This window comes from Danio rerio, chromosome 3 (assembly GCF_052040795.2).
Source record: "Danio rerio strain M-AB ecotype USA chromosome 3, GRCz13ab, whole genome shotgun sequence".
NCBI lineage: Eukaryota > Metazoa > Chordata > Actinopteri > Cypriniformes > Danionidae > Danio > Danio rerio.
This window is the reverse complement of record NC_141023.1, coordinates 63656708-63670184: the sequence shown is the minus strand read 5'-3', so window position 1 is coordinate 63670184 and position 13477 is coordinate 63656708. Positions and strand designations below refer to the sequence as shown.

The window sequence follows — 13477 nt, the reverse complement described above, 5'->3', positions numbered from 1 at the left end:
AAGTGCATGTAATCAGCTCATAACGATCCTCCGGCTGTGTGTGTGCAATTAGCAGAATCTGGAACAGGTGCATGTGAGCACTCTTAGTGTGTGACTTTATTGAACGGATTTGATCGTAATAATCTATTAAAAGTCTGTAAAATAACAGTGTTTCTCTGTAAACATTTGAATGAAAATATCTGTAGATTTATCAGTTTTTGCACTTTATTTCAACAGAAATTTTACCATCATTTTATGGTTTTTGTTCGGCAGCCGTAGCTGCCAGTCATTTGACCTTTTTTTTTTTTACAGAGCAAGTAATTACAATTTATTACTTTAATTTTACGTAATTTTAAATGTACTTAAAAAACAGGAAAAACACTGTGTAAATAATACGGCAATTTTATTGTATAAAACAGACAAATTGTTGTAATTTGTCATTACTTATATAGTACATAAAATAACAGTCAATCTGTTAATTTACAGATATTTGTTTTTGTAATTTTTACCGATTTTTTAATATAATTTAAAATAACAGAAACATACTGTATAAATAATACTGTAATTTCCCTGTATAAAAAACAAAAATGTCAGTAATTTGTCTTTAATGATAAAGTACCTAAAATGAAAGTCAAACTGTGAATTTAGAGAGATTGTTTGTAATTTTACTAAGTTCTACATTTAATTTTAAATTACAAAAAAATTACTGTAAAAAAATGTAGGGATATTTTCTGTAAAACTAGTTTTTTTTTACAGTGTAGCAGTGACAGCAGTTTAGTTGATGTTTGACCCTCAGATGAACAGAGCTTTCTTTGATTTTCAGTCTGAAGACTCGATTTGAGTGTTTGCATCGTCAGATTTTCATCCTTCATTCCCTCATCGATTGTAAAAGTCGGTCTTGACTTCATCTTGACAGCAGTTCATACAGTTTAAAGGTTCAATCTCTTCATTCCTCTGCACAATATGTAATGTAATGTGTGTTTATATAGCGCATTTGTTGTGTATGGCCAAACACCCAAAGTACACATCTCGACACCACCACCAGTGTGCAGCATTCACTTGGATGATGCGACGGCAGCCACAGGACAACGGCGCCAGTGCGCTCACCACACACCAGCTATTGGTGGAGTGGACAGACAGTGATAGAACCAATTCGATAGATGGGGATGATTATCGTAAGGTCTGATTGAAGAACTTTGCCCAGGACATCGGGGATTACACCCCTACTCTTTACTAGAGAGCCATGGGATTTTTAAAAACCACAGAGAGTCAGAACCTCGCTTTAACATCTCATCGGAAAGACAGTAAGACAATAAACACAAAGACAAAGTTTATTGAAGATGCAGTTTATTAAAACAGTTGTAAATCAACATTAAAGGCGAAAGATCATCAGCAGAAAATGAGGAGGCTTTATTTGAGCACTCTCTATATTGATGAGCCACTCCAGCAAGAGATATGATCAGCTCTGATAACAGTAGAACAGCACATCCGCTTCTCCAGGTTCAGTCGCTGCATTCAGATTTCCTGATGCTTGCTCTGCTGGTTTTGGAGGCCACAGTGGCTTCACATGTCAGCTCTCTGTCTTTGTCCCACTCGGACCTCTGGATGGTTAAAGAACTGCTGCTCTTGAATTTGTGATCAGGCTGCTGTTCAGCAGAGCCGGTGAAGACGCCTTCGGTAACCGAGTTCCCGTTCACAAGCCAACGCACATCAGCGAAAGCCACAGACATGTGATTGATCAGACACAGCAGAGTGACTTTACTGGAGCTCAGCTCTTCTCTGGATGATGGACGGAGGATGGTGAGCACAGGAGGAGCAGCAGCAGCGTCTACAAAACACACCAACATCAGCATCAGCACACACACACACTTGTACAGCTATCTTTACGGGGACTTTCTATAAATGTAATGATTTTTATACAGTACAAATTGTATATTTGATCCCCTAAACACAACCCTTACAGGAGACAGTTTTCAAAATACTTTATTCTGTGTGATTTTTGAGCCGTTAACCTCATTAATGTCCCCACAACATCAAAAATGACTAAACACCATGTCCTTTAAAAAACAAGCAGTAATATACTGTATCATACATAAATAAGACTGCTAATCGTACTACAGGAGTGAGAATGACTAAACTCTGTACAGGAATATCAGCACAATCTGTGCATTATAATAATCCTTTTATTTACTTTCCTTGACGATGAAGCAATGACGGTGAAATAACGGCATATTTATATTTTGCAGACTCTTCTGCTTGACGCCAGTGAAAATCGCTTGGGCTTTAATCTGACAAAACATCTCGTAAAATGCTGACGATAAACGCAAACGAAAAGGGTTCCGGTGTTTACGAGCCTTTAGGCTCACATAAAAATTGGTGTTTTGGGTTGAAGATGAGAGTTTGATCAAAGGTTTACGAGAACTGAAAGGCTGCAGTGCTTCACGTTTTCTTCATGAATTTCCGACTAAAAACTGGACAAAAGGTGGATTATATTACTTACTGGTGAAAAATTGCGATCTAATTACAAAATATAATATAAGTGGGATGTATTTTGACGAATTTCTGACGAATTTTGCTTGGATTTTGTTTGAGACACGGTGTAGTTGTGAGGACTCTTACGACATTTAAGAAATATTTATTAATTGCTTAAAAACTGAAAATATTTGTCATTTTAATACTGTATTTGCCTCTTTTTTAAATTAGATTTTAACCAACAAGTAATTAAATAAATACATACTTGATTTTTGTTTTAACATAAAGATTTACTTTTTTTAATTTTAAATAAACATTATTTTATTGAATAATTAAATAAACTTGCATTCAAAATAATTTTGAAAGTTTTTTAAAATCATAATATAAGAATGGTTTAATAATGATGATGATGATGAAAATAATAATAATAATAATAATAATAATAATAATAATAATAATAATTAAGCTCATTTAACACACAATCAGGAAATTTAAGATTAAATCTGCAGTGATTTTCTTTATTCTTTTAAATGTTTTTCCTAATAATTAATGGGGAAAAACATGACTAACAAAGTAAATTGAAATAAATCAAAGATAATCTACAATGACTTGACCAGCCCAGTCGAGTGATCACTGATATAAAACACATCCAGACAGAAAACTCTTGTAGTTGAGAGTTAAACTTTAGGAGAAAGTATATTTCAGGGTTTGACGCTTGAGGAGCAAAAAATACTGAACTGAAATGTGTTTAACTCTAAATCTACAACATGCTTTCTTAACAGTCCACTAATAAAACTGACTATAGAGCACAGATCAATATATTAAACATGAAGCAGATGAAGAGTAATACAGTAGAGCGATGACTTAAACACACACATGCTTGATTTTAGTTTACAACATAACTATTTAAAGTACAAATACACTTTTTAGGCTTTTAACTACAGATATACTAGACATTGTTGATTAACTGAATACACTTTTATACAAAATGATTTCTAAAGCTTCCTAAATCACAACATATTAACAGCTGAATATTAAATTAAAAATAATAAATAATAATAATAATAATAATAATAATAATAATATGACTAATAAAGCTCATTTAACAGTGTATTTCAGGGCAGTTGATGGAAAATAATTGTGACTGGCAAAGTAAATGGTCACACTTTATTTTGATGGTCTTTGTGTTGCAATTAAGTTAGATTGCATCTGCATGCCAACTGATTCTCTTTAGATTATAAGAAGACTTTTAGATTGGGGTTAGGGCTGGGGTTAAGAGTTATGGTTAGTGTAAGCTGATATGTACTTACAAAGGTTCTTATAGTCAGTTAAATGTCTGTTGAAGGAGCGTATCAACAGATATTAAGCAGATCTACTAATACTCAAATGGACCATCTAAATAAAGTGTTAGCAAGTATAAAAACTGAGATAAAAACATAAATATATCTACAACAAGTTCACTATATATAATACAGTAACGGAATGAAAGCCCAGTAGAGTGATTAAAGGGCCAGACAGAATCTACAGACATTTTTAGCCATTTCTGCACAGCATTTTGCAAAAAATCTGCGGTTTTATGCACTTTAAAAACAACCGATAGAATCTACTCAATAAACTTGAGGCAATAATTTGCACTCACTTCTTTAGGGTAGATTATATCATAAAAATTCAGGTAAAAAGTGTGTAAATGTAACAGCGATAACACCAAAAGAAATTTGGTAAGATCTAATTAATAATTCTCATTAGTAAATACTTAATAAATTACTTTTAAAATGGAGTAACGGTTATTCTACTTTTAGCAGCAACAGTTCTTCCACTACATTAATGAAATGTGTTTAACTCTAAATCTACAACATGCTTTCTTAACAGTCCACTAATAAAACTGACTATAGAGCACAGATCAATATATTAAACATGAAGCAGATGAAGAGTAATACAGTAGAGCGATGACTTACCCGTCACAATGAGTTTAGTTCCTTGTCCGAATACCACAGTGAAAGACTTGATATGTTCAGCCGTACAAAAACCTCCTCAGTCTGTGAAGAGACACAAACAGAAGTGAAAGACTCACTCAAGCTCAGCTCACCATGTGCTTTACACACTTCATTCATGGAGAAATGTTTCACACACACACACACACACACACACACACACAAACACACACACACACAAACACACACACACACACACACACAAACACACACACACACACACACACACACACACACACACACACACACACACACACACACACACACACACACACACACACACACACACACTCCTGCTGCTGCGTTACTCTTCATATCAGTGGTATCTGCTGTGTGTTCAAGTGCTTTAAACACAATCTCAGTCATGCTTGTTGTTCTTCTGCAGCTGAGAGAGACTGTAGAGACTCCAAACAGCACAAAATCAGCGTAAAACAATAAGAGATGTGGATATATTCAAGCTCAAATCATATTGTATAACTAATATACTCCAGAGGAGAGTTTCCTTTATTATTAACAAGGTATTTTATGGCTTCATTAGTGTCAATCTCACATTAGTAACTACAGTTTCTGATCAGACTCTTATTGTTCAGTATATGGACCGATCAGTCTGGATGTTCTGTTTATTATTTCATGATGACAGACTTTACATTAATATATATTCAGTGATGGAGGGAAATTTCTGTGATGTGCTATTAATCTGTGAAGTTGAGCTCTGATCATCTGTTAACTAAAGCAGAAGTGAATGCAGTGAGGAGGTTTTTGTCATGATGTGAATCACTGTGATACATACTCTCTAACAGAGCTGTCCCATGTCTGACAGTAATACACTGCAGAATCACTCACATCCACATTACTGATAATCAGACTATAATCTGATGTAGATGAATGTGTTGATGTGAATTTAGGAGCAGAGAAACCAGATCCATAGTAAGGTGAACTCCAGTCATGATAAAATCTTAACACATACTGAGGAACTCCTGCTGGAGTCTGTTTGTACCATCTAGCAGCAGAACCAGTCACAGTGCCCAGATTACAGTCCAGTTGAGCGGTTTGTCCTTTACTGACTGTGATTACTGGACTCTGAGTCACTACAGTCACTCCACTGACACCTGCAGAACAAACACAAGCTTTACATGAGATCGTGTGTCCAACACTTTAAACTGTCCATCAGACATGAGGAAACTCACAGGTCAGAAGAGTGCAGACAGAGCAGAATATTGAGATCATCTTGTGATTTGGTGTCTGTGACGTGTAAAGATGAGCAGTGCTGTAGAATAAAGCTGAGATGATCAGAGAGAGAAACTTGAAGACTGTAGAGACACTAAAAGAGACGCCCGCCTCAGTTTCACAGTCATTTACATAAACCTGCTGAGCTAACAGGTGTCTCCTGAGCGTGAGCATGTACAGTTATGTGAGTCAGGGTTCACTGCATCCGCTTCAGGTCATAATTCACGTCTCTCTGCTCTTCATTGATGTGTGTTTTATGCAGATAAACATCAGGAAGAGCAGAAAACAGTCACTAATTCTAGAGCGATATCAGATGAATCCCACACATAATCCTCTCTAGCTGTGGTTTGTAATGAAGGTGTAAATGATTTAGTGAGTTTGTTCTGTATCTGCAGGGCTGAAGATGTGCTGTGAGGATCTGACTTCAGTAAGGATCAGACCCGGGTCTCCTGTGCTCTGACTCTCAGCTCTTCTAAACTGAGCTTCACTTCACAATGACTGAATTCAGGAGCAGAAGATGAAGAAGCCGTCTAAAGCGGTCGAGTTCAGTAAAAGAAGAAACTAATTCTTCACTCAGAGACACAAAATAATGAATGAAGTTACACATGTGGGTTCAGAATAGTCGAGTTATTGAGTCGTGTGCAGCAGTGTATGAAACAGACTTCATTTCTCAGCATTTCTCCACTAACAGAAGCTCAAAACTGAACTGATAAAGCTTTAGACAGGAGCTGCTCTTCTGCCACTAATAATTCACTGTGTTAAGCACTGATATTAGAGTTATATAAAGACATTTAAGGATGTAATTTGTGATGTCGTATGTTGAAATGTTGATAACACACTGTAAAAATTAACATCTGGAGCAAAAATTCACCCAAAATAACAACAAATCTCATAAATTCATCATGAGGACTCAAAAAATCTCTATGAGCAGTTTCAGGGTTTCTACAGGTTTCGTCACATCACATTTAAGACTTTTAAGACCTTTTGGAAACCATTATAAATGAAATTCACACTTAGACAAGGCTAAACACTAAGGATTGTGTCTAATGGCCCAGTTAAAACATTTAAAACAAATGTTATTGTATAAGGAAGATAATTAAACCATATTAGTATAAACAGTTAATAAATAAACTCTTATTGTGATGAATTATTAGTGATTGGATGTGTCGGCCATATTAAATAGCTTTACATTACAAAATTAAGACCTGTTTAAATTCGTTTTAGTCCTACAACACAATATTTCAGTCAATTTAAGACTTTTTAAGACCTAAACTTGAGTTTTTTAAATTTAAGACTTTTTTAAACTCACCAGTGAGATCCAGTTCAACACAGCATTAGAGAGTCACTGATATACTGCACTAGTCATGATCAGATATATGAGCCTTAAAGGATGTTACACCTGTATTGTGTAGGACACACAGAGAATGACCAATGTTTGTACAGTCCTGTAATCTTTATTAAATGTTTGTACTCCCTTTCATTGTCTGTCATTGCAATAAAGAGCGAGTCGCTTTAATCTGCAGATACTGCTATATAGACAGTCAGAAACTGTTCAGATCCAAACAGCACATAAATAAAGGCAAATTAAGAGATAAATTCAATTACAGGACTCAATATTAAAGATATGAAATGATCTGTTTTTCATTTACTGTTAATGTGAAGTCGAGCTCTTACAGTATCATCTGTTGTCTAAAAGCAGAAGTGAATGCAGTGAGCAGGTTTTTGTCATGATGTGAATCACTGTGATACACCCTCATCAGCAGAGTTGTCCCATGTCTGACAGTAATACACTGCAGAATCACTCACATCCACATTACTGATGATCAGACTATACTCAATACTTGACTGAGCTTTAGATGTGAAGCGGCTGGAGGTAAAACCATCCCCATATCTATCAGGTGAGCTGAGAGCATAATAATATCTCAAAACAAACTGAAGAGCTGCGTTTGGAGTCTGTTTATACCAGCTGACATAAGCCTCATCCTTCTCAACATTACAGTCCAGAGTCACAGATCTGCCCTTGTCTTCAGTCATTATGGAGGGTTTCTGAGTGAGCACTTTCGCACATCTGACACCTGTAAAATAATAATCAATAATATGAATGTGATGAATCTGTCGTCTCTGCTGAGAGATCGGCATGTCTGCAGTGAAATGTGTGACTTACATGACAGAAGAGTGAGGAGAGAGCAGTAGAAGATGATCAGCATGATCTGGCCTGTGAGGAGCAGTTTGAGTTTAGAGACATGAAGACGATCAGAGAGAAGGAGACGCTCATATAGAGAAGAGAAACTCTGACAGAGGGAGGAGCTCCACACTTCACACAATCACTCCATCAGCAAACACCAACTGCTTCATCTAATGTGTCGTATGCTTTATGTCAGAGTTAAATCAACACTAGTCAGTGTTATTCTGCTAACAGTATTATCACTGAAGCTGTGCTGAGCTTAGAAAGGTGGGTATCACTTTATTTTGATGGTCTCTTTAATGCATTTTAGAGACAAATTAATCAATATTTAACCTCATCCCAGTTCAGCCATTTAACTCAAAATCATTAGAGTATGAGTGCATGAATCAAAACAAACACAGTACAGAAGTCTGAATAGTTAATGTAAACTTAGTATTGCAGACACCAGAGAGTGTTGCTGTCTTTACTGTATCTTAAAACCTATAGTCAGATTTAATTGTTATTTTTTTTCTCGTGCTAGTTTTGGATGAAATGCTGAGGTCAGATTTCCTAATCCTGCATTTGTTGATGTTCATATAATGGCTGAGCAGTGTTACTCTGTTTGTGTTGTGCAGGACACTTTGAGGATGTTGGAGAGAGACGTGGCTTATACAGTCACTGGAATTTACATCATCAGACCTGAAGATGCAGAAGTCAATGACCCTCCAGACTTTTCCTTCATCTGTTCATTCTCAAAGTTAAGATGGGCGATTTGAGCATTGCCCAGCACATCAACCAGCAGGACGTGTCTGATGCCTCTTGTAGGGAGTCTCATAGACACTTTGAGTAAAAAAAAAAGTCTGAGCTAAATTCCAGAATATACCAGCATTACAAATGTGGGCACTCTTTTTGGGTATTTAATTGATGCTTTGGATGGTTGTACTGCGTAAATTACTTTTCAGGGGTAATTCAGGTATGGGCCATGATTGGCAAATCAAGAGGACCGGGAGTATTTCTGGGGCATGAGTGCTGGTGTCCCTATAGCTGACTGCACTGTCAACAGTTGTACTTTCTTTCTTTCTTTCTTTCTTTCTTTCTTTCTTTCTTTCTTTCTTTCTTTCTTTCATTCATTCATTTATTTATTTTCCACTCTTTTTAATTACTTTCTTGCAGCCTCATGAGCAGAATGCAGCCTGCAGGTTAATGATGACTCTTGTCCAGTTTGCTGTTAACAGTAAAGAGCCAGGCCCCGTAACGTTACCAAACACCAGTCATGAGCCCAACACACTAGAATGGGCAGGTAGTCATTGAGTGAATATAAGAATACGAATTATTAATATTAATATTATTAAATATTATACCTGCTTAATGAAAACTGCCTTGAGACAATTAATGAAATCAGATGATTCACTAAATTAATAAATCTGACTTAACTTGATCAGAAAGCTAAAAAGGGGAAAAAGATGAAGCCATTATTAGAAAGTAATACTGTGGTTAAAAATATCTGGCAGATAACAGTGCAATACTTGTTTTATTCTTTATTTGTGTTTAAAGACTGGATATCTAAACAATTTTGCACAGAATATATATTCAGATATTGCAGAAAAGGACATTGTGATGTTTTAAAGAATAGTGTTGGAGATTTATTCATTCATTCATTTTCTTGTCGGCTTACTCCCTTTATTAATGCAGGGTCGCCACAGCAGAATGAACCACCAACTTATCCAGCAAGTTTTTACGCAGCGGATGCCCTTCCAGCTGCAACCCATCTCTGGGAAACATCCACACACACACACTCATACACTATTTAGCCAACCCAATTCACCTGTACCACATGTCTTTGGACTGTGGGGGAAACCGGAGCACCCAGAGGAAACCCACGCGAGGGCAGGGAGAACACCAACTGAGCCGAGGTTCAAACCAGTGACCCAGCGACCTTCTAGCTGTGAAGCGAATGTGCTTCCCACTGCGCCTCTGCCTCGCCCCTGTTGGAGATTTAGCTACCATTTAATGCTCTCATATTTATGAAAAACATTTGAAGTTCTAAAGTAGCTTCCTTGAAAAGGACGTGATAGTGTCAATAGAAAATTCAATACATTTAATCTTAATTTTTATTTTTTACATATAGCTTAATATATATTTGTATTTATTTGATATTTCTTCATTTTAAGGTTTGGATATTTATGAGCACTAACTCTTACAGAAAATAGATTCTGATACTGTTAAACATTACATTGTGTAACTGTTCAAATAAACCTTCACTGTGAAGTACTGAATTGGAAATGAGGTTACTTTAATATTGTCAGTCGTGAACTGAATTGGGCCGGTCTAAGGCTTGAAACTCCAGGGCTGAAAAGGAGTTCCACTCCAGCCCTGCATAACATTATATCTAATATTCGTGTGTGAATATGTGTGAACGAAAATAATAATGCCTTTAAACATCACATTTTAAAACATACACCTTTAGGATCGCTCTATTACCGAGTATAGATCATGTCTACTGTGCACAATATGCATTATTTCATAATACTCTAATCATTTTCAAAGCTGCATCCTGTGGCTTGCTCAAATATTACACTTTTCTACTAATTTTTCTTTAGTAGACTTGCTGTAAAGATTGTTAAATTGGTAAAATGATCTGAAAGAATAATATCAGAGTCTCCTATTTGTCTGCCAATCAAGCATTCAATAATGCTGTGCTTATAATATTCCATAACAATTTATATTAACTTATAGCAATGTTTTAGTTTAAATGTAAAACTGAATCTGCTTCATGTTTTTCATCTGTTCTCTGAAAAGCAGAAGTGAATGTGAGCATTGAGGAGGTTTTTGTCATGATGTGAATCACTGTGATACATACTCTCTAACAGAGCTGTCATATGTCTGACAGTAATACACTGCAGAATCACTCACATCCACATTACTGATGATCAGACTATAATCCGAATAAGATGAAGATGTTGATGTGAATTTAGGAGCAGAGAAACCAGATCCATAGCGAGGTGAACTCCAGCTGTGATAAAACACTGTCACATACTGAGGAGCTCCTGCTGGAGTCTGTTTGTACCATCCAGCAACATGAGTCACCGTCCCCAGATTACAGTCCAGTTGAGCGGTTTGTCCTTTACTGACTGTGATTACTGGACTCTGAGTCACTACAGTCACTCCACTGACACCTGCAGAACACAAACACACACACAAACACACACACACACACACACACACACACACACACACACACACACACACACACACACACACACACACACACCATTAATGCCACACAACTCTCACACTCGACAGTCGTATGTGCCTCTGGATCTGCAGTCTAGTGTCGTCTCACATGATAGAGTGATGATGAGGAGGATGAAGAGCGTCAGCATGTTGTGAGTGTGTGTGTGCTGTGAACAGACTGAAGAGGAGACTGATCAGAGAGCAGCTATAAGAGACTGAAGAGACGCTCGGTGACATCATCAGGCATCAGCAGCGCATCATCAGGAAGCAGCGCTGAATGATTGACAGGCGACAGATCGACAGAAGCTGATGAAGACGAAGTCTGACAGATGAAAAGAGCTCAGAGAAGCTGCTGATTTACATGGAGCTGATTAGAAGAGCAGGTGTTTCCTGTGCGTCCCCATGAAGAACATCTCCACACTTCACTGCGTCTGCTAGAAGACAAACTTCAGCATCAACTTCACAGCAGATCCACACGATGGCCGTCACATCTGGAGCATCTCCTCAGAGTTTCCATCAGAACTTTATTCAGACTCATTCATCTCCGCTGTGCTCTTCACTAATGATCTTCACTACACTGTGAGAAAAAAAAATGTTCAAATGTTTACAGAAAAACACTGTTATTATACAGACTTTTCCTAGATTATTAAGATCAAATCTGTTCAATAAAGTTACACACTAAGAGTTTTACAGAGAAACACTGTTATTTTACAGACTTTTCCTAGATTATTATGATCAAACACCATCAATAAAGTGACTGCACTAAAAGTTCAAGAGAAAACAATGTTATTTCAAAGAATTTTCCTTAAATCATTACGATTAAACACCTTTAATAAAATGCCAAGACATGCTCGTGATCATAATTTAACAGTTTAATTTTGGATCAAAAACTTTAGGAAAAAACAACAAACGAGATAAAACTGATTGAATTCTCACAACTTTAAAATTACAGTGTGTTAGATTTTATTGAATAGTGTTTGTGTAAAACATGTAGAGGTTTAAGCTGAATGAGGTTTAAGGTTTAAATGAAATGGAACTGTAACGTGAAGAGGACACTGATAAAGGAGTGCAGATCCAAATGCAGGTTTATTACACAGAGATGGTCAGGCAAACAACAGTCAACACTGGAGCAAACAAACGTAACATTATGCAGGGAATCCAGAGTCATGGTCAAATAACAGGCAAATGGTCAGTCCCGGCAGCAAATAATGTAAACAATTAACAAACAAAGTAAGGCAAAAGAAGAGGAACACGTAATAATGTTCACAGTAACAGTATAACAAGACTTTGTAATTGGTCTTTGCTGCTTTTAAAGTGCTTGTAATCAGTTCATAACGATCCTCCGGCTGTGTGTGTGCAATCAGCAGAATCTGGAAGAGGTGCATGTGAGCGCTCTTAGTGTGTAACTTTATTGAACGGATTTGTTCGTAATAATCTAGGAAAAGTCTGTAAAATAACAGTGTTTCTCTGTAAACATTTTAATTAAAATATCTGTAGATTTATCAGTTTTTGCACTTTATTTCAACAAAGACATTTTACCATAATTTTATGGTTTTTGTTTGGCAGCCGCAGCTGCCAGTCATTTGACCTTTTTTTACATTTTTTTTTTTTTTACAGAGCAAGTAATTACAATTTTATACTTTAATTTTACGTAATTTAAAAAAAAAAAACATACTTAAAAAAACAGGAAAAACACTGTGTAAATAATACAGCCTGTTTATTGTATAAAACAGACAAATTGCTGTAATTTGTCATTACTTATATAGTTCATAAAATAACAGTCAATCTGTAAATTTACAGATAATTTTTTGTAATTTTTACGGATTTTTAATATAATTTAAAATAACAGAAAAAAATACTGTATAAATAATACTGTAATTTCCCTGTATAAAAACAAAAATGTCAGTAATTTGTCTTTAATGATAAAGTACCTAAAATAAAAGTCAAACTGTAAATTTAGAGAGATTGTTTGTCATTTTACTAAGTTCTACATATAATTTTAAATTACAAAACAATTACTGTAAAAAAATGTAGTGATATTTTCTGTAAAACTAGTTTTTTTTTTACAGTGTAGCAGTGACAGCAGTTTAGTTTGATGTTTGACCCTCAGATGAACAGAGCTTTCTTTGATTTTCAGTCTGAAGACTCGATTTGAGTGTTTGTATCGTCAGATTTTCATCCTTTATTCCCTCATGGATTATTAAAGTCAGTCTTGACTTCATCTTGACAGCAGTTCATACAGTTTAAAGGTTCAATCTCTTCATTCCTTTGCATAATATGTAATGTAATGTGTGTTTATATAGCACATTTGTTGTGTATGGCCAAACACACAAAGTACACATCTCCACACCATCACCAGTGTGCAGCATTCACTTGCATGATGCGACGGCAGCCACAGGACAACAGCGCC

At 36.1% G+C, this 13477-nt stretch overlaps 1 protein-coding gene across 1 annotated transcript; it reads right to left on the bottom strand.

Annotated features, from left to right (window-relative positions):
- Window positions 1-1309: 1309 nt before the first annotated feature.
- Window positions 1310-7964, bottom strand: LOC141381318 (immunoglobulin lambda-1 light chain). Its single transcript, XM_087245334.1, has 4 exons — window positions 7834-7964; window positions 7419-7744; window positions 4407-4452; window positions 1310-1807 (listed from the first exon to the last, which is right to left on the bottom strand). Exons 1-4 carry the CDS (start codon window positions 7874-7876, stop codon window positions 1482-1484), a joined length of 741 nt encoding a protein of 246 aa, XP_087101460.1. The 5' UTR covers window positions 7877-7964; the 3' UTR covers window positions 1310-1481.
- Window positions 7965-13477: the final 5513 nt, after the last annotated feature.